Raw genomic sequence first — 21428 nt, forward strand, 5'->3', positions numbered from 1 at the left:
GAAGGCCATGGGGTCATTCCTCCTCCTTGCCCCACCCACCTAAGCAGGCCAGGGTGCCTTTGCCCCCTACGCTCACTTCAGCTCTATCTAGTAACACAGAGCACCCTGCATATGTCCTAGAAAAGGGGGCCAGGTCCTCCAGCCCTGGGCTGGCTTGGCCCATCTGAGGACACCCAGAGTGAGGTGTCCAAGACCCGTGACTCACCTTACAGTGGGTCCAAATCTCTCTGGCTTCCTACCTGCCAACTGAACTGGTATGATCCCAGGTTCCAGCCCAACAACCAGCATCAGTAGGTGAGTGGGCAATGCAGAGGGAGGCCAAGCTATGCCTGGGTGGCCGAGTGGCAGTCTCAAAGGCCTGGGAAATGTCTGCCCTCTCCAGAGCCTCAAAGCATCTATTCACAACTCAGGCCCTGCTGGCATTCTGAACCCCAGGCCCTTCTTCCTGAGGGGGCTGAGGGAAAAGAACATTCCTCCTACAGCTGACACATAGCCCCCTCTGGAGGGAGAAGAGTACCCACAGCTCAGTTAGGCACTGCTATTTAGACATTGCTGTGGAGATGCCGAAGAGCAGAAGACGCTTCTTCTCTGGGAACCACAGCAGGGACTGGCTGCTGGCTCACACCACCCAAGTCAGCCTCTTCCTAAGATGCTCGGCACCTCTCTCTACCCAGCAGGATCCAGCCACAGAAGTTTCTGGGACCTTGGGCTGTTGCTTCTGAACGGATATGGCCAAGGAGCCAAAGGGCCCCCACCCTAGCTGATTCAGAGGGCAGAGCAGCAGTAACTGAAGCACACCCATCTCATGCCCGACGTCATCTGGGAACCCAGCTGGATCATGGGGGAGAATAGCCTCTAGGCCGTTTCCTCTGCCCACTTCTTTCCCTCCCTGTGTGAGAGCTTAACCAGAGGTCCCAAGGCCAAACAGCCCTCTCTGTGCCTTGGCAAGCAGCCCTTACCTATACAGCTCCCGCTCTGGCCCCTGTAGCCCTCCTCGCAGGCCAGGCAAGTGTAGGAGCCAGGGGAGTTGACGCATCTCCCATCAGGGCAGGTGCCAGGGTGACGGCATTCGTCGATATCTGCAAAATAACAGCCCCTCCCTTGGTCATCCCTGGGAACCACAGCACATGAGTAGTTCGGTGAGGAAGCAAATCCTTGACCCTGCCCTTGGCTGGGGAGAGGGAGGGACGTCAGTTTCTGTACAGATGGAAACTAGGAAAAAGTGAGTGTTGTCTTGTGTTCCCAACTCCACCCCCCACCCACTGTCCTGGACAAAAGAGAGAGATGGAAGAACTTTAGAAAGGGAGACTCCCTGGGTGGGTACAGGAGGCTGTGGTTACCACTAGGTATGGGAGGGTAGAGAGCTCTATTTGTGGACTGTTGGGAAGGGCCTCCGTATCTCCCTTGGTGACTCCTGTTCCATTACAGTGGTGACAATTACTGAGATCGGCTGTGCTTGGCACAGCAGAGGCCCCAGCATAGATCACCAACTGGGCAATGAAGGCAAAGGGGGCTTCCCTGCACTGGGAAGAGGGACTGAGGGTGAGTCCAATCTTGGATGCAGCCAAGACCAGCCCTGAGGCTGCTGCAGAGTTAAGGTGGAGGCTGGCAAGGCTTCTCTGCTAGAGAGGAGACTTTGCTTCCAGCCAAGAACCATGCAGGGCTACCAGTACCCACTCTGGTGAGATCCAGGAAAGTCAGCCAGAAAAGATGAGCCTGAGCACCCACTGGCCTAGCAAGGGAAGAGGGGACCCATGGAGGGAGAGGAGGAGCCCGACCAGGGAGTGACAACAAGGAGGAGGAGGGAGATGTTGCTCCCAGGAACTGCAGGCAGGGTTCTTCCCCATGTGACCTGACATATCAGGAAGTCCATCATCCAAGGCATCCGGGGACCTAGGGAGTTAGGGAGGTCATATCGCAGGGACAGAACTGTGGGTTGGGACCACAGGAGGACATTACGCTCCACTGGCCCAGTGTTGAGGCTCCCAGTCACTACTCATGACAGACAGTTCGACTGAGCTCCAGAGGAAACAGGAGGATTTACTCTTCCTAAATGAGTCATTGTCATTCTCCTGGAGGAAGTCCATCAGTTTACACAGATTCAGAGGCCCTACTGCCTGGGAGGAAGACCCACTCAGCATCCAGGAAGAAATGCAGGAGGCAGGGCCAAGGGTCAGAACACAGCCTTGCTGCAAAGGGACTAAAGTGGGCAGCTGTCGTTACAGAGCAGGACATGGGCCCTCAAGTTGAGGCTGAAAATGAGTCTGCCCTGAGGTTGTTTGGTCTGCAGAAGACAGGACACATAAAGGCCCTCTATCCCAGGGAACAGGGCCCTCTCAAGGCCAAAACTTCACCCTGAGGGTCCAGAAGAGTAAGACATACACAGGGCAGATGGTTATTCAGGTGAGTATCTGCAAGGAGTTACCCAGAACTCCTAGGTAATCTTGGGAACACTGAGATAAGGCTCATCTCTGGAAGACAGCAGCCAAGAGCCCCTAGCTGGGTTGTGGCAATACCAGCCTAAACTATTCTAAGGGTTTCTATAAAGACGGAGATGGAGAGAATGAGACAGAGATGGAGGGAATGAAGGATCCAGGACCACCAACTTTGGCCACCCAGGAGAGAACAGCCAGCACCATGGCCTGCTGGCCTTGCCTGAGGTACCAGAAGGAGGGTGGGCAAAGCCACTGGGAATGATAAGCAATCCCTGCTTCAGGGATGCAAGACTTCGGAAATGAAGAGAAAGAGAATGAGGCAAGGGTCCTCCTCTAAGACCATACTGAGAAAAAAAATGAAGTTCTTGGACCTTTCCCACAGGGATCAGGCAGTGTAGGACAGATCAGATTTACCAGAAGCAAAGAGCCCTGAGGTTTGTCCTGCCCCAGATGTTCTGGGTGCATCTGTGGAGGTGGTACATGAAGCGTCTTATGTTGGGCATTAGAAGACGTGTGGTGCTAATGCTGTTCACTAAATATCCCAGCTCTCCATTGTCTGGGCCAAGGTGGGCTTGTGCCTCCTGGTCCCTTGTGGTTGGGTGGGGTCAGGGGACTAGCGCTGGCCAAAGAGCTAAGAGTGGATATGATGTGTGTAATTTATGGACCAAAGCGTTTAATTGTGTGCAACCCTCAGAGTTCTCTCCCTTTCTTCCGTGGAGGCAGGTCACATTCAGGATGCTGGCTATTCCTTTAGCCTACTTCTTGAATGAGGAAACGTGGGACAGGACCCCCAGCTGACCCACGATGGACTTGTGACATTCATCGGAGAGAAACTTTGCTGTGTTCTGAGTTGCTAAGATTGGGATTGTTTCTTAATGCAGCATAACCTGGTCTATCCTGGCACACCCCTGCTGGCTTCCTTCCTCGGACCAGAGGCCCAGCCAGGGACTGTCATATGTGAGAGGTCTGTCAGCAAGTGGGAGATGGAGGGCAGATCAAAGCAGCCCTTAGTCTCCACCTGAGCCAGGGTGGAGTGCACTTCTTCATGGGAGTGGATATAACAGAGCCTTTAGCCAAACCAGACAAAAGGTGCCAGATGAAGGTTCTGGATGTGGATTCCGCTTCTAATCAGTCCGTGTTAAGGGCAGACGCTCTAATGTCACCAGATATCCTGAGGCTGTTCCACCAACCTCTTGGTGCCTGTACTGGAGCCAGATTTTTCTGCCTGGTCCAGGGTTTGAATTTTAACCTAAGATTATGGTATGTTCTGGTAGGTTTTACCCTCGTGGTCAGGGGCAGGAGCTGTTTTATTTATTGCTATATTCCTCGCCCATGGCTGGGACCAGCTGGCATTCAACAAGTGTTTGCTGACCAAGGAATGAGACCATGTGACAAAAACTTCACCCCCTCTTCGTAGGAGGCTGCTGAAGAAACCCCAGACGACCCATGGAAACAGCCACCCTGGGGACCACTGTGCCGCCCTGCTGTCTGGACATGGGAGGATCCTGGAGTTTCTCTGACCAGCGCCTCAGTCTTTGCTTGAGGAATGTAAGGGCACCCGCCTCTGGTCCGTGTGAGCTCACAGGGTGGGGAGGGTGCCCAGTCAGGGCCAGAAGCTCAGGTGACCTTGGATGTGGGAGGGGACAGCAAAGCCCTGGCAGTCTGCAGGGGAATCTAACCCCTTTCCGTGGGAACCCAGAGTCCTGGTACAACGGAAATGCCACTGAGCCTTTGGATGGGCCGCTGTCCAGACCACTCAGGCCTTTCACCAGAGACTTTGAGTTTAAGTGGAGAGAGTGGTTTCTTAGTTGGAGAAAGAAGAAAGAGGGAGAGGAAATTGACTGGGCTCCCAGGGAGATGGGCCGGGTCTGTGGTTACTGATGGAAACCTGGAGAAGTGTGCAGGCTACATCAGTCTTTCTTTCAACAGACTCAGAGCGTCTGCCCTGGGCCGGGAACTCGGCCTGACCTCCCAGCCGAGGTGTGTGTCTGGATCCTTTCCTCCGGAAGGGAAGGGGGCAATCCAGAGGTGTGGGCCAGGGCGTGGAGGAGTCTAGACGTGAAAAAGAACGGGGCCCTCAGATAGTAACACTGTCCCTATTCACTGAGGGCTGTACGCGTGCGGTGTGGGTGTTAAGTTATGCAGTCCTCACAAGAGCCTCTGAGATGGGCATTATGGTTTCCATTTCAGATGTCGAGACGAGAGCCAAACCCAAGCCTGTCTCCACCAGAGCCTGTGCCCTTTACACAGACAGTAGTTCGCGTAAGTCTGATCTTTTTAATGTCCTGGTATTCTCTTGGTCCATTTCCTTTCATGTTGCTTTTCTTTTTAATAAAGTCTAACGTCAAACTCCTCTTGTTGTTGTGATGCTTCGACGAGGTAATCTATCAAGTTCCTAGCACAGCACGTGGCACTGGAGGTGCCATCAAATGCGAACTCCCTCCCTCTCCCTTCTCCTGGAAAATGCTAGACTGCTGTCTCCATCATGCTCATGAGAACAAGGGAAGGGGCTCTCGCTTTGATCATGCGGAGGCCTGAGTTTTAAAGGGAGAGGCGTTGAGAGGGGAAGGTGACACTCTGGGAGTGCAGACAGATAGTTGTCTGTCCTAAACCCCCGCCACCTCTCCCCTTTGTAAGGGGAGACTTTTTAGGACTCTGGACTTTGCTTCTGTGGCAGTGGTATTGGGAAGGGGGGCTCTCCCTTCACGAGGCACACCAGCTCATGCCTCACCTCCAGGGCCCTCTGAATCCAAGCAAGTCCTGGCCAGGAAAAACCTGGAGGCTGGGAGGAGTCTGGCCTAATCTTGGGTCTGGGACAGGATTTCTTTCCAAAGAGAGCTTTAATTTGCCCTCATTTATTCCTGTCTTAGCCAGTCTTGGGAGAACATGACCCAGTCCTCTTTTAAGCATTTGACACCCAAACTGGCAGGGAGGTGATAGTGACACAGCTGCTGGGAGCTGGCATGATAGTGCCAAGCCAGTCTGCAAGGAGACCAGCTGTCAATGTCACAGCCACCTTTTGACTGGGCCTAGGAAAGGGGACAAGGATCAGGGTTCATTCACTCATTTATTCAACTAACATTTGCTGGGGTGTCCAACACATGGACATTTATCAGGCGTCCACACATGGGTCATCTAAGGATATGGTCCAGCCCTGAGGCACTCACACCCTAACAAGCTTTAGCAATAGGCCAAAGCCCAGGAGCATCCCAGATAGACCGACTCTTCCTCTGCCCCGTGAGGAGAGCACGTGACTCAAGGTAGAGAGGCAGAGAAGGGATGTTCCTAGGGTCTCATGTAGATAAAGTTGCTTGTGCTCCCCTGCTGCAGGGGCAGACAGGATGCCAAAATCTCACTGAGAGGACAGAAGGGCTCTGGAATTCCCAGACGGGCTCTGTCCCTAGGCGTGGGCTTAGCATCAAGGGGCCCAGGCTGGGATAAGCTGGAAGGGGAGAGGGTGGGGAGGGAGCAGGAGATGGCGGGGGGGCATCCCATTCCTTACCTTGGCAGTGTCCCTTCCTGACCATGATGTAGCCCTCGTCACACTTGCAGTGGTACGAACCCTCCGTGTTGGTGCACCGCCCCCCAGTACACACCTCTGGCTGCTCACACTCGTCTATATCTGTGAACACACAGAAAAGTCTTAAGTTGGGGTCAGCCCTGCAGGGGGTCCTGGAGCGTCCCTTCAGAGGCCGAGGACAAGGACGCCCATGCTGAGGCCCAGGCAAGGAAGGCATCCTTGCTGCAGCCATGATTGGCAGGGTGCTCCTATGCCGGGTCCGAGACTGATCTAGCTCAGGCCCCTGCAAACCCCTGAGTCCTTTCTCCCAGGGGATGCTACTTGTGGGGCCTGAGGCCCCTCACTGCTGTCTCCTTACCCTGATATAAGGGCTGGTCTTGAGGTCAGGTGGCAGTCCATATGGCATGATCTGAGGAGGCCAACAAAGTCCCCCTTCTGACCCCAATACATCCCCCAGAGCTCTGTTTCTGGAGTTCTTAGGGCCCTTCTTAAAGGTTAGAGATTAAGCAGCCAGTGAGAGACAGCATCTTAGGCAGCTGTGGATCTATCGATGTGGTTTATTCCATTGTCCCAAAGCATGCTGGTGCCCCACAATGACTCAAAAGCCCAACCCTGGTCATGGCACTGCCCTGCTTCACACCTACCAGGGTTCCCTGCTGCTCAGCCGGACTCACAAGGCCACTGCCACCTGACTCCAGCCTTGCTGGATTCGCTGATCCCCACTGGTCTAGCCTCCAAACCTTTGTTCACATAAACACCTCTGCTTGGTTTGATGGCCAGCAGAGTGCTACTCCCATTTCAAGGACTGGTTCAACTGATCAACTCTAGGTTGCTCTGGCCACTCCCCATTCCGTGCCCCCACAGTCAAACTGATGGAGGATTCACCTTTGCCCCTCACCCCCAGCACTGGTCCAAACACTATACAGAGTCCTTGTACAGATTAAATGAGATAATCTAGGTGAAGGGCTTGGCACAGCGCCCATCCGGCACAAAGTAAGCACTGAAGAAATGTTAGGTATTATTATTATTCTGGCATTAAACCTATCTCATAAAATCCAAGCCCCTCGGCCTGGCAGGTGAGATCTTTCATGATCTGGCCCCTGCCTACTTCTCTCAGCTTGGTTCCTGCCTCTCACCCACCTCCTAGCCTCAGCCACACAGGATCTGCTTCTGAGCTTCTGCATGTACAGTTCCCTTGCCTGGAGTGGCTTCCCATCGACCAGCTTGGCTGTCTCCTACTCATCTCTCAGGTGAGGTTGACCTCTCCCCTCTGATCCATATGCCCCTTTCCAGGGCCATAGGATCCAGCCCTTATAGTAACTGTTCATTTACTTGCTTTTTTCTCCCTTACTGCTGAGAATGTGCCTTATTATCCTAGTGTCCCCAGTGCCTAGCATAGAACCCCAAAGAATGCTTATTGCATGAATAGAATAACAATTTGTTTATGCACAGGGTTTTCAGCTGAGAAGTACTTCATAAAACTTTAGTGCACAGCGGAGTCGCTGGCAGAAGGTATAAGACGCACACTCTCAGGTCCACATCCAGGGACTCTGCCCTAGCAGTACCGGGCAGGCCCAGGCACCTGCATTTTAATAACTTGCCAGGCAATTCGGAAATAAGCGGCCCTCCCTTTGAGAAACTCTAATCCCAATGGAAGAGAAAAGGAAACTCAGAGGTGGAGCCATGTGCGGGAATATGATAAGGGACCCACAAACCAGTGGGGTCAGGACGACAGCCTAGTAGATGAGGCTGGGAAAACTGAGCTGCTTTACAGAGAAAAATGGAAGTGGACAGGGAAAAAAACGGGACCTTAACATCCATAAAAAGATGCACTCTGGATAGATTAAAGCATGCCATGAAAGGCGAACTATAACTTCAATAAAAGCAAGTATAGGAGAATATCTTTGTGACAGTGATGGGGAAGGACTTCTTAAATAAGGCCCTGAAAGCGTAAAAAAATAAGGCAAAAAGGTGAATTTCCATACATCAGAATTAAGGGTTTCTGTTAAAAGAAGGACGTGTGGATAAGGTTAATGGACAGAGGACAAACTGGGAGAGTTGCAATATCTAAACCCAGCCAAGTATCTGGAATAAATAAAGAACGTCTAAAAAGCCACAAGACAAAACAGCAACCACCACTGAAAAACTGAGCAAAAGACAGGAGTAAACTATTTCCAGATAAGGAAACCCAACGGCTAACATACAAAGAGATACCGTACTTATTAGTAAAGTAAATGTTAAATATTTAATATTCAAATAATTTATTTCAACCAAGTATTTACATTTATATTAATCTGAATTCTAGGAATCGTAATCATTTATTTTAACTAATTATATAAATTAATGAAATAATTCCTAAATAAAAATAAATGATTAAAATAATGAGATATTGTTTTACAAGACTGGGAAAATTTAGAGAGTGGAGGCTGTCCTGGAGAAGGTCTCATTAGATGGCAGCCAGGCCCCACTGGGAGAAGCACTGACAGCTGACCTTGAGCTGCCTCCTTCCTCCCCCAGCTGTTGGATCTGGCAGAGACATCCCAGACACCCAGGCTGGCACTTGTCGGAACCCCTTGTCTGGGCCAGTCCTGGCAACACCATTCCTTGCAGCAGCCACTGCTTGTCCTGGCCAGCACCCCGGGCTGGGCCTGCAGCAAACGGTACCTCTGGCCCAAACTTGCCAAGGCTGCAGAGCCCAGAGAAGCCCCTTGCCCCTAGCCTCTCCTCTCGTTAACTCCAGGCTGTTCGGAGCGCTGCTGCCTGAGTCACCTCTCCGAGAGCCAGCTGACCGCATTGCCATCCACTGCTTACAGACCTCTCCTGGCTGCCACTGCCTGCAGGCCAGTGTCCAACCACTTCAGTCTGGCACTCAAGACACTTCACAAACTGGCCTCAGCTCCTGCCACTTCCTCCACATACCCCACGCTCCAGTCACACTGGATTTATCATTATTCCCAGAGCCTGCCAGGCTTGTCCATTCCTCTGCTGTTTGCAAAAATGGTTCCTTTTCCCTGGCACACCCTCTGCCCCCTCCCTTCCTTCACTATGCATGTAAAGCAGTGTGTTGTTGGAAGCCAACCATGCTTGGGGCCAGAACGACTTTGATTCTGTTTCCAGCTCTGCCGCAACGAGGCGTGAGGTCCCTGAGTGTTTCAATGCACCTCTCTGAGCCTCAGTTTGCTAAACCATAAAATGGGGATAAGGATTTCCACCGTAGGGGGTTGGGATGATGAACTTCATCAAATAAAGTGCTAGGACAGTGCGGGCCTAGAAGAAGTGCTCATTAAATTGTAGCTATTATTACTCTGTCCCAGCCTGCACAGCCCCGCACATTCCTCCATATAGAACCAGTTGCTTCCTCATCCCCCAGAGGCGCCACTCACACCGCGCTCATCGCAGGATCCCCAGACCTTACACAGCGCCTGGTGCGTGGCTGCTCAAGACTTGAGTGCAGAATGAGCGATGCACGCACTTCTCCCACTCCTCAGTTAGGTGGTTTCTTTCCTTCACTGCCCTCCCCCCATAATCAGGTGAGGAGACCTGGGTGGCTTTGCTCTCTGCAGACCAGATCTCTGGGGGATGAGAACTTGAGGAGACCCTGGCAATGGCAGGATACACAGCTTCCCCCGCCTCCAGGAGGCGCCTGTGAATGACTCCCTCAGCTGCCCTGACCCAGTCCGAACCAGTAATGTGAGCCCCAAGAACAGCAGTGTCATTCTCCAGGTGAAGTGTTCCCAGGGGGCTACGGATCTTACAGAAGGCACTGCATCATGTTCTCTGTGAGCTCATTCACAAACATGTGTGTGGAGTGTTTTGTACAATAGAATAGATGCTGCATAATAAAGGGTTTGTGTTGGGAGCATCTTTACCCAGAGGCGCCATGAAGAGCTTCCCAGGGAAGCTCAAAGCCTCGCAGGCATCTCTGAGCTGCTGAGGACCCCTGCTCCTCTGCAAAGCCATGCCTGCTCCCCGGTCTGCCAGGAGTCCCATCCTTACCTAAATCATAGCAGCTCCTTGTCACTCAGAATTTGGGTCCTCATCTCCAGCCATGTTCCTGGACCCCCTCAGACTCTTGGCTCCCCCTCACAGTTCCTTGGAGCCTTTGTGAAGGTGGCTGCCTTTCAGATTCATACCTTTCCTTCTGGTCTCAGCGTAGGGTCGGCTTCCTCCCAGGTCCAGGTCAGAGCTGAGATCTCTGTTCCTGCGGCCCCCACACTCCCCACACTGCCGCACTGTGGCTGGGTGTTGTGAATGCCTGGATCCTCTTTCACCCCAACATTATCTGCAGGGTCCTGTGCCCATCCCAGGGGCAAGGGTGGGCTCGGCTTACCTTGACATTCCTGCGTGGAGCCTGAGGAAACCAGTGTGTAGCCAGGGTAGCAGAAACAGGAATAGGAGCCCACACGGTTGACACAGCGCCCTTTTCCTGCACAGGGGTCCCTCAGACACTCGTTGTCATCTGAGCAGAGAGAGGTGGGGAGGGAGGTCAGGGAAGCCAGCAGTGCGTTTCTTTGGGCACCTTCCAGCAATCCATCCATGCTAAGGGCTAGACAGAGGATGGTGCTAGGGTGCAAGGAAGGGATGAAGGAGAAGAGGAGGCCAGGGAAATGAAAAATCTCTAAAACTGGGAGCCACGAAGTCAGCCCATTGGGCCCACCCAGGTACTAAGGGCCTGGGGCAGCTGCCCAGCACCTCCCTCCTGCCCCATGACCCCCTCCTCCAGTGGCCCCGAGATCACTTCCTTTCTCCTTTAAGACCACAGTGGATGTATCTCCCTTGTATAAAAATATTGGAAGGGATCAGGTCCACACTTGTTGTCTTAGCCCCAAACTTCTCCCCAGGGTGGCCCCGGTGGAGCTGTGTACACCTAGGGCAGACCTGGGTCTGCTCTGCAGGCAGCAAGATGGCCCGTTTGAGGGGTGGGCTGATGTCAGAGCTGAGGGCTCCAGGCACCCGTCAGGGGCCCTGGGCTGACTTTCTACTCTCCTGGAGTCCTGGAGACTCATCAGATGGTGCTCCTAGAGAGTGGTCTCCTCAAGGTTAAGGTTAGCTTTGTTGACCGAGACTGTGTTCCTCCTCGACCTCCCAGCTCACACCACTGTCTGGACCTTCTGCTGCCTGGACTCTTGCCTCTGTCCCCCAGCCCTGCTCTCATCCGCCCCAACCCCTGAGTGAGTACCCGTGCAGTAGGCCTGGCTGGGGTGCAGTCGGTAGCCAGGGTTGCAGATGCATCTGTACCCATCTGGGAGGTTCACGCAGGTTCCTGGGCCACAGATGTTGGTGCCTCCAGCAGCACATCTGTCAATGCCTGTGGGAGACAGTGAAAAGCAGAGGTTATGGTGGGTAGGGGATGGGTGAAGACAATGGAATCAGGGGGCCAGGGCCCAGGGGCCTCAGAGGACCCACAGAAGCCTCACTCCAACCTTTGCTGGGCCCTCCCACATCCATGTATAGCATGGCCTGCATGAGACCCCATAGTACCTCCTTCCAGAGCCCTGAGCCCTACCAGGATGGAGCTCACAGTAGTGCATCCCTCTGACTGAGACCCATTGGGTTCCAGTAACCTATGTCCCATGTCCCAGCAAAGGGCCTCCCCTCTGAGGCCTCCAATCTGACCTCACCCTGAATATGGACACGGATCGCACCCACAGTGCCCAGTGCTTCCCTTCCCTGGCAACTCCTGCCAAGTTTCTCCTAGACAGATAGACAGATCTGGTGAGTAGGCTTGGGGAGAACTGTCAAGGGAAGAGAGAAGACGTCAGCTGGGCCCACCTGAGCAGGACCTTGAATGCCATGTAGCGACAGGCCTGTAAGCAAGGAAGTCATGCAAGGTGGGGTGTGATCATAGCCGTCTCAGAAACACCACTCATCTTGCTCAGAAAGGCAGCAAGATGGCAGATGGACTAGGAGGGGAAGCACAGGAGGCCCTGAGAAACTTGCTGGAATAATTTAAAGGAGGACTGTCTTGGGTGGTGGTAATGGGGTAAAAAATAGGGAGACAGATGCTGAATTCAGAATGAGTTTGGAGACTCACCAGGAGTCGGGGCTGGGGATGCATAGAGGGCAGACTCTAGCTTTTTTGAACTGTGTCCTTAATACTGGAAAAGAACCTGGCACTTAGAACATGCTGAATGAACAAATGACTGTATGAATGAGTGATGCTTTCTACCTCTGGGTCTGCCCTGAGGTCATAGCCAGAAGCCCACATACCCAGGGCTCCCTCGCCCAGCCCACAGCACTGACCAAGCCCTGGAGACCCAAGGGAATGAGTAGGGATGCAGCCTGTGTTTGCAGCCAGGGGAGCTTCACAGCATGTAACCGTTGGACTGAACTGAATGTGCACACTGGCCTACTTGCAAGGCTACCCAGTCCCTCGCCTGGGCTCTAAGTTTGTGTCAGCCTGGGGGCTTGTGGGGATCCCCAGCCAGGTTCTAAATATCCTCCTAAGGGGTGAGGTTGGGGACAGTAGGGGAGAAAGGGGATCAGGCAAAAGACTGTGGGTGGTGGTTGGGGGGGACTCTGTCCCCCCACATGGCTGAGAGCTGCTGCTGAGCCTGACCTGGGCTCAGCTCCTCCTCCTGCCCCCCCATCCCTGCTTCCAGGCCCCATTTCCTTGTCAGAGACTCAGAATTCCCAGCTGAGCCCCTTAACCCAGCTCATCTTGCCTGCTGAGGAGAGGAGGGACGAGGACCCTCCCTGGAGCAGTGTACCGAGCCAAGAGAGAGGTCCTGAGAGAGGACGCCGTGGTCCTGGCCTGGGAAAGCCAAACCCCCAACCCCACTCCACACTCTCTGGACTGTTCCACCAAGCTGCAGGGTCTCTCCTTTGCCAGAGGAAATCTGGAAATACCCCTCTCCCCCAAGGGGACCTCAGTCTGTGAGGTTCAGAGATCAGCAAGCCCCTGATGAAGACAGGCGTGAGGGTGCACGTGTGAGCCCACGTGAGCCCACACACATAAGCACACGTGAGTGCACACGTGCACAGGGAGCAGCAGCAGCTTCTTTTGAACCAAGTCACCAAACAATGAGCCTTTGAGGAGGGCACATTCCAGAACAAGGTGGATTTGCCAGGGATCTCCTCCATACCACACCCCCTCACCATTGGAGCTGGCCAGGGGCAGGGAACACGGGCTCCCAAGCGGTTAAACAACCTTGAGAACTAGAACTGTTTTTCTTCCCGAAAGTCGGCCCTCCCTGTGGGCAGGAGGCTGCCCACTGCCAGGGCACTCAGCCAACTCAGGGTCAACAGCCTGGAGGAGCCAAGCTCCCGGAGGCTCCACGTGCTTTCCTCAAGAGGGCCCCCTGGATTCTCCTGGGAGGCCTCTGAGTAAGACCCTCCACCAAGACATCCCTTCTCTTTCTCCTTCCTGGCTTCGCCAGGCCTCTGGACAGGACTCCTATGCTCACTAAGGGCACCCTGTGCTCTCTGTGAGATGAAGCCAGGGGTGGTGGGCCTGGCTAGGAGTTCACTAGAGATTGTTCACTGGTTGGAGAGGCCCTGGAGTCGGCTCTCACAAGCCACACCTCCTGGGGCTGGCTGCAGGTACCTGAGGGGGCCAGGGTCACCAGCACATCGGTGGGGGTGGTCACTTGCTCTTCTTGCCAGGTCTCTGGAGTCCCCTGTCCAGGCAGTGATGGCGTTGGTCTTCCTGTGGCATCTCCTGCAGAACAGCAGGGAGGAGGGAGCAGGTGGGCCACAGCCCCTTGGCCACCCGCCTCCCACCCCTAGGCAGTGTTCCCTCCAGAGATGCTGGCAGAAGCCCTTCCCTCGTCCTGCTGTTCCAGACTCTGAGAACCAGGGGTGGAGCCTAGGCCGGGTCACGCCTTCTGCTTCCTAGTCTCCTGAACTTAACCTGGCTCTGAAGAGAGTCAGAGAATCTGAGTGCTCTAACGGGTCTTAGCGCATCCAATCTCACTCTCCATTCACAGGCAGGAGGCTGAGGCCTGCAGAGATGGCCACTTGTGCAAGGCCAGCTAGCTTGTCAGAGACAGAGCCGAAGCCCAGTCTCCTGGTTCCCACTTCTGTCTGCAAAGCGCTTTACAGTTGACAGAGCTCTGCTGCCAACATCAACATCTCATCTGCCTCAAGAGGCAGCAGGGCAGGCGTTAGCGTCCATTTTACAGTAGACGAAGCGGAAGCTCAGCTGTCTGACTTCTGAACAGTGCCCTGGCCCCAACCCCAGTGACCAGCAAGTTGGGCTCTGCAGAGCCCTAACCATTTCCTGAGGGAAGACAGGCGCCTGCGGGCAGGGCTCTGGAGAGCTGAGCAGCCCCTGCTTCGGGCCTCGACCCTCTTTGGTCTCGCTTCTATGCTGAGGGCATCACGGAATGCAGACAGAGTGCTGTGGCCGGGGAAACGTTTGCACAGCATCAAGGGGTCTTTCGCTGACCTTACAGCACCTCAGGTGTATAGAACATTCACCTGTCATGTCATCCACGCCCTCATCTGACTTGAGCCCCGGGCATCGGGTCAAGAGCACTAACTCCACTACTAGGTCAAGGTCCCTCCTCCCCTCCCTTCTCTGCTTCCCGGGAGCCGCTAGGAGGAGGGACTCACCTGGGACCCAGGCAGGTACTTGGGTAACACTGGTAGTGACCTGCACAGAAATGGGAAAAGGTCACTCTTGGCTCCTTTGTCATCCCCATGACATGCTTCCTTCCACCGCACTCACCCCTGCCTCCAGGCTTCCCATCCAACTCGCTCATTCACTTCTTCATTTATTCCAGGTATTGATGAGTTCTTACCACATGCTGCTAGGCACTTTACATCCACTGTCCTAATTAATCTGCTTAACTATCCTATGACAGCAGGTTGCCATGATTAAATGAGCCAATGTATGTAATGTGCCCAGCTCAGTGTCATGCCAGCAAGTATTGTATCGATGTTATGACCTCAGATAAAGCAACAGACGCTCCAGAGGTTAATTAGCCTACCCAGGGTCCCAGGGCCAGTGGTGAAGCCGGGCCCCCAAGCCACTGCTGGTGTCCCTCACCACAGCCCAGGGGCAGAGGTAGATAAGTCATGGGGAACTTGGAGGAGAGTGGGCAGAGGATGACAGAGGGCTAGGAGCAGGGCTGGGCACTGTGAGGACACAGAAGTAGAACTTTGGCCTAGGAGGACAACCTGTCGTTCTCCAGGGAGAGAACAATCTCACTGCAGAAACAGAGCTTGGGGACAGTCAGCTGTGCAGGTTGGAGGCACAGGGGACAGGGTAGGGATGGGCAGACTGGTGAAGGAAGAAACAATTCACTCTTCTGGAATGTTTTTCTAGGAGTACACTCAGTTGTTTACGGGGGAATCCTGGGCACAGGGAAGGGAGTGGGATCCCCCTTTCTCAGTAAAGTGGTTTGAGGCTATTCACAGCTCTGCTACCTTCCCAGGAGCCACTCACAGAGGGGACATGGAGGTTTAAGCAAATCAGGCTCAGGAAGTGCTGAATCTGGAATTAATCTGGAACCACTTCTAGATTTCATCCACAGTGCTTGAGTGACAGCCAGGACCAACAAAACACACTCCTAGGTCCTTTCTGAAGGGGCCCAAGACCATCCCAAATGAGAGAACACTTGCACTGCAGCTGCTCAAGAAACAGGGGCTGTTGTTATTCCTTCCCTTAGGGTAAAGCGGGGTCTTTGCATCAACCCTCCCACTTCAGCATCTCTCCAAGTAAAGTCCTACACATACTCCATCCTTCTCTCTCTCCTCCCTCACAGGACATTGACCTGCAGCCTCAGTGGCTATCAGGTCCCGCTCTCTGCCACGCTTGCCCAGCTCACTCGTGGGAGGACTCACTCACCTGGCCGGTCTGAGAGTCACCTGGGAAGGAAAGGTGAGAGCATGAACTCCGGGCAGGAGAGTCTGGCTGCCTTCTCCCCTCCCGCCACGGCCAGGCCTGGTCCAGTCTGTGACCTCCTGACCTTGTCCCCAGAGCAGCGGTCAGCAGCAGAGGGAGCCTGGACTCTTCCTACCTGTCTCTGCCCTCCCGCCATGATGGGACTGCCCACCACAGATCCCAGAATCCCAGGTCTGGAGGGCCCATGAGGTGGCTCCCGTGGTGAGAGGAAACCTCCTGCTTTCCTTTAAGGCCTCCGGTGACAGGAGTCCCACCTCCTCCAGGGCCAGTCCACCCTACTGGTCATAGCTGTAACCCTCCTCCTTGCACTGCCACCTCCGTGCTCCCAACCTCCGGGCCACCCCAGTCACTCCACTCCCGCCCTGGGCTATGGGCCAGGGGAACAGTTCTAGGAAGGAGAGGAGTTGCTCCTGGCTTGGCCAGTGTCTGGTTTCCATGACGACTGGGGCTCTGTCCAGACTTCCCTTCTGTCTGCTCCAGATTCCTGGAGCAACTTTGGCCACCACATAGTTGTCCCGGTCCTAATACGTCCTTGGCCTCCTGCACTCCATGCTACCTGTAACCTGAGCGTGCCTTCTGCATGGTTTCCCAAGGCACCTGCCAGGAGTGCCCCAAGCCCAGAGTCTTTCCAGCCCCATGCCTCCTGGGTCCAAGGCAGCTGAGCTGGAGTTAGTGGTCTGACTCTAAGGCCAGGGCAGGGGATCTAAAGCACTCAGACTCCCCAGGATCCACCTGTCAGCTCTTCAGGCCTTGCAGCAAGCACCCCAGAAGTTGCATGGCCAGGGGCAGGGGATGGAAAGACCTGGTCTGTGGTTTGGGGGGGCTGCCGCTGACCTCTCCCACCTCCACAACTCCCTGGGATGTGGGCACATCTTGACCCCATATGAGAGAGGAAGGGGGTGAGGGCTTGCTGTCATGCCAAGCCAAGAGAGCCGGTTCCCAGGGCTGGGTGCTGCTGCCCCACATTCCCTTTCCTAATGCCCCACAGATAGGGTCCCACGGATCCAGGATAAACACCCAGTGGCCTATTGAGATGTAACCCGAGGAGGAAGAGGAATCCCTCAGGCACCCCCACAGCCCAGATACCCTTGTCAGGGATTGTCTCAGCCTCCAGCCAGGTGTCGGTGGCCGCCCGGAGTGGCTGCCTCTCTGCTGGCCCAGGCAGGGTCCGATTGCTCTTCTGCTCTTGCTCCCTCGAGGGCCTGGCCAGTTCCTCCTCCTCAGCCTTCCTCATGGACAGGCGGATGTCTGAGCTTGAGTAGGTGTAGCCATGGCCAGCAGGGCAGATCTCCTTGAAAGCCTCTGCAAGATCACAGCCAGAGGACAAGCTGAAAGACGCTGTTCTTGTAGGAACCCAGGACGCCCCCACCCCACTTTGGGGAATAAGGCAATTATGGCAGCAAGGAGAGGGGGACACCAGGGTGGGGTAAGTGTTGAGCAGGAAGGAAGATTAAGGGTCTTCCGGCCTGAGGTTAGGTCCAGGTGGGGGAAAATGGCCACCGGCTTGGAGGAAGCCCCTTGGTGTCCAGAAGCGACACGGGGACAGAGGGTTACCTGTGCCAAGCAGGGGGCATTTCTCACACTTGCTGCCCCATGCTTTGCCCACTCGGCTGCAGCAGCATATTTGCTTGGTGATCCTCTGGGCCAAAGGCAGGGCACAGGTGCCGGGCCCCACTGACCGGTAGCACAGCCCCTGCTGCATGGAGACGGCCTTGTCCGCTGCAACAGACACGGCAGGTGGGAATGGGCAGGGGGCCAGCGGGAGGGGAAAGCACAGGTGGGAGGCAATGAGTGGAGAAGCGGCCAGCCGCATGCATTCAAATTGGCCTGGCCTGTGCCTCAGTCTGGAAGTCTGGGGCCGTGAAAACGCTCACAAGAATGGCAGGAGGAATGGCTGCAGTGGAACACTTCAGCACTTCCTCATGTTACCTGTTTGAGGGGACCAATGACTCCCATGCCCACGTGGAGAACCCAAGAGCGGGAAATGGGGATGTAGCTGCTTGTGTCCAGGTGCCGAGTTTACAAGTGTTTAGAAAAGCCCAACATAGGCCTGGGGTGGAGTGTGGAGCAGTGTGCTCTGGGGACGACAGTCTCCTTGGGGAGATGAGATGAAGTGAGAACCAAAGGCCCGATGAGGAGCTTTGAGGACAGGGACCCTGTTTTGGTCATCTTTGTAACCCAGGCACCCAGCGCAGTGTCTGGTACATGCAGATGCTCAGTAAATGCTCGCTGGATCGATGGCTAGATCCACGAATCAAAACCATGTGGACCACAGTGAGTGTGAGCTATGCTGGGTTTAGAAAACACCACCACCACCGTTGTCCCCTTTCTTGTACTTTTGGAGTAAATACTAAAGACTATTCTCTCGTAAATTACCTCAGTGGAAGATGAGGAGGCCGTGCCACATTGGAAGAGACTGAAATCCTTAGAGGGCTGGATGAGGGGAAAAGGGGTAGGGGGAAGAGGACAACACTCGGAGATGAGAAATTGATGACCCTTGGGAAGTCCTGGTCAGGGCCCAGGACTCAGCAGACCAAGTTCAAATCCTGCTCACATGGCCTCCCTGGCCTTTATCTTCATGTGTAAAATAAGGATGTCGAGGATAATTCCACAGGTAGTGGACACTTATATTTCTGCCTGTCTGGCATCTACGCCCCTATATTCTGGTAACAGCACCCTGGTTTTCCTATGGGATCCATCCCTTCCTCCAGTCTAGGTCCATGTCATTGGAATGGAGACTGACTCCACTTCCTAGCTGAAGGAATGTAGGTCATACCCCTGGTTGCAGTGATTGGGTCAGGAATGGGCGATTGACCAAGTAGGCCCAATGATAATAATCAGCTTTTCCTGGATTACTAGAAAAGAGTTGCTTTTTATTTCTCCATTATTTTTTAAATTGAGTTTGCAAGGCTGGGAGAAGTAGGCCTGGAGTGTCTGGTGGCCACCTTTGAAGGAACTAGGAAACCAATACAGAAGAAACAGAGCAAGAGACATCTAAAGACACTGTGAGTGTCTGGATCCAGCCAAGCCTGAGGCTCACCTACCCCTGGACTTCCTGGTTGTGTGGACCAATTAATTATTTTTTGCTTACAGAGGTTTGAGTTGGGTTTCTGTCACTTGCAACCCAATGACTCCTGACTAATAAACCTCTTCACAGTGATTATGTGAAAATGCCTTGTCAAAGGTCATGTGTTATGCATTGGTCAATTATCGGCCAGTCTATGAATCTGGGTCTCCAGGTGTAATCTCTGCCTTCAGCGGCCACTTCCTTTGGGAGACTGTAGGGAATGGCTCCATCCCTTTGAGCCCCAGGGTGGAAGTGACCCAATTGAGAATATCAGGAGGCTGCCCCACCACAGAAGGGCCCTTGTAGGCTGCTCCACTGGCCCTGGTCATGTCGCAGGGAGAAGGGCAAAGGTCAGAAATGAAGGGGAGAGGAACTTCGTGCCTGCCCCCTCCCACCTACAGGGAGATGAATCGTCAGAGGAGGCTGGAGGGGTTAACACCAGGAAGGGAGCAAAAATAAAGAACACCCAAGGGCCATCTCTGCCTCCCTGTATTAAGGATCTCTTTTAGGCACTAATAAATAAAAGTCACCTCCGATGTAAACATGCCCCCTGATAAAGGAACTTTAAGTGAGGTGGGGTGGGGGCAGAAGGAAGCGCTATATGCCCCTCACGGCCTTGATTACGTGTCTCTGTCACCAAGAAGTCTTCCTGAGAACAGCCTGATGTTCCCTCACTCTCTGGGTGTCCCCTCTTAAGGCTCTTACTGTGTCCTCTCCCTGGAGACACTCACTGGGTCCAGTCTCTCCTGTTAAATGGGGTGCTCCCTCTGGGTGGCGCTGGAGTCTTGCTCATCCTGTGGCCTCCTCAGACCCAGTACCTGGCAGTTTGCAGACTGAGGGCTTGGCCGGCCACAGAGAGCTCTGTGGAGGCGGGGGTGGCGGGCCTGAACTGGGCTGGCGCTTTGCAGAGGCCAGATGGGACTGGTTTTATTCAGCTCTGGTCAGGCCTCCCTGCCCAAGGAAAGCCCTGTCTGGGCCGCGGCGCCAGCTTTGCCATCTGCTGGGACTGCCAGTCTGGGCTTCTCCCAGCTGGAAACAGCTGCCTGTGTGTATATGCATGCACACACACGGACAGAATGCTAATATGACTCACAATACATGTGTGGTCATGAACTCAGAGACACATTCAGAACCACAGGGACCAGAGGACTATGAAAAGGCCCTGGGGCCAGGCAGGAGTGCCATTAATGCTACAGACAGGGCCCTTAAGAAAGGTCTGCAGCTAAGTGACCCAGCTGCTAAGCTCAGGTGCTGGAAGAGGCAGCCACAGCTCAGCCAGACACTAGAGCAGAGACAAAACTGCACGCCCTCCAAAGTAAATGAGGCAACAGATGGGGCAGAAAGGGTCAGAGCAAAACAGAAGACTTAGATAATATTAATCCTTAACTTAGCAAAGCCCCCAAAGCAACGCCTAAAGCCAAAAGTGATGGAGTAACTGTCCCCATTCCAGCAGGAGGGCACAGATCAGGTTTTGTATGTTGGGCCCCATTCCAGGTTGAGTAGCAGACACTGGACCCTGGGTTGGGGCCTGGGCAAAATTTCTGCTCTGGGCCTAGCCCGTGGACCCTGGGGTCTCATCTGGCTTCCCAGTGTCCCCCACCCCTTGTCCCCACCAGCACTCACACACACAACGGCTCCTCGACGGGTCCAGCATGAGGCCAGGTCTGCAGGTGCACAGGTAGCTGCCCCTGGTGTTCACGCACTCCGAGTCCTTGCACAGGCCCAGGGTCAAGCACTCGTTGATATCTGCAGGGTTGGAGGAGATGACCAAGCGCCCGCCCCTCCGAGGCCTGATGGAGGGGAGGGGCTGGGCCAGAGAGCTCCAAATACTAACAGGACAACAATAAGAGAGTTGCCATTTATTAAGTGTGGCCCCTCTCAGTTTCCTCATTTGTAAAAAGAAGATAATGATAATAACTACCGGAGGTAGGAGGATAAAACGAGGTAAAGCTGTAAATCACTTGGTCCAATAACTAGCAGGTGATAATGATCACAATATTAAGAGCCAAAGATTATTGAGTGCCAGGCACCATGCCAAGTGCTTTACATACGATACCTCATTTAATTCTCACAAATAATTTTATCAAGTGGGTCCACATGTCCCCTTTTTATAGGTGAGGAAACTGAGGCTCCAGGAGGAACTTGCCTAAAGTCACTCAGCTACTAAGTGGTGTGCTGGGACACAAACAGGGGAAGCAGATGGGGCACAGTTTGGCTTGGAGTGAGGAGAACGGGCTGCCCAGTCCCTCCTAGTCAGCCTTCTTTGAGAGGCCCCGAAGCACCTCTGCAGGGCCCAAGATCTGGGGAACATGTCGGCACTGAGCTGCAGGATGGAGGCACCCTGGAAGGGAAAAAGAGGCAGGAGGCTGGAGGCAGGCCCTGGGGCAGAGGGTTAGGAGGCACGTGTCCAGGCAGGCCTCATCATCCCTCTAGACCAGCGGACGCTCAGGATGTTCTTCTAACAAGGGAGCTACCATAGCTTCCTTTGTGATCTCAAAAATTTTTCACGCTGGAAACTTCTTCCTGCTGAATGGAAATCCAAAGCCTCACACTCTA

The 21428-nt window shown here is 54.1% G+C and overlaps 1 protein-coding gene and 1 long non-coding RNA gene across 7 annotated transcripts in view; one reads left to right on the plus strand and one right to left on the minus strand.

Moving 5' to 3' along the window:
- LTBP2 (latent transforming growth factor beta binding protein 2) overlaps positions 1–21428 on the minus strand; it is a 100837-nt gene that overhangs the window by 12641 nt on the left and 66768 nt on the right. For all 6 annotated transcript variants that reach the window (XR_011532946.1, XM_070593917.1, XM_070593916.1 and 3 more), the window contains exons 10-19: positions 20496–20618; positions 17360–17524; positions 16892–17107; positions 15749–15768; positions 14512–14551; positions 13502–13615; positions 11135–11263; positions 10286–10414; positions 5938–6057; positions 960–1079 (exon numbers count right to left, since the gene is read on the minus strand). Coding sequence is in view for 5 of the 6 variants with exons in the window: in XM_070593917.1 (XP_070450018.1) it covers positions 960–1079; positions 5938–6057; positions 10286–10414; positions 11135–11263; positions 13502–13615; positions 14512–14551; positions 15749–15768; positions 16892–17107; positions 17360–17524; positions 20496–20618 (1176 nt within the window). In the remaining variant the exon portion in view is untranslated. The remainder of the gene's footprint in view (positions 1–959; positions 1080–5937; positions 6058–10285; positions 10415–11134; positions 11264–13501; positions 13616–14511; positions 14552–15748; positions 15769–16891; positions 17108–17359; positions 17525–20495; positions 20619–21428) is intronic.
- On the plus strand, positions 3842–4789 carry LOC139079363 (uncharacterized). Its single transcript, XR_011532947.1, has 2 exons — positions 3842–3983; positions 4626–4789. It is a non-coding gene; the product is annotated as an uncharacterized lncRNA (long non-coding RNA).

The sequence above is a fragment of the Equus przewalskii genome, chromosome 25 (genome assembly GCF_037783145.1).
Source record: "Equus przewalskii isolate Varuska chromosome 25, EquPr2, whole genome shotgun sequence".
NCBI classification, from domain to species: Eukaryota; Metazoa; Chordata; class Mammalia; order Perissodactyla; family Equidae; genus Equus; species Equus przewalskii.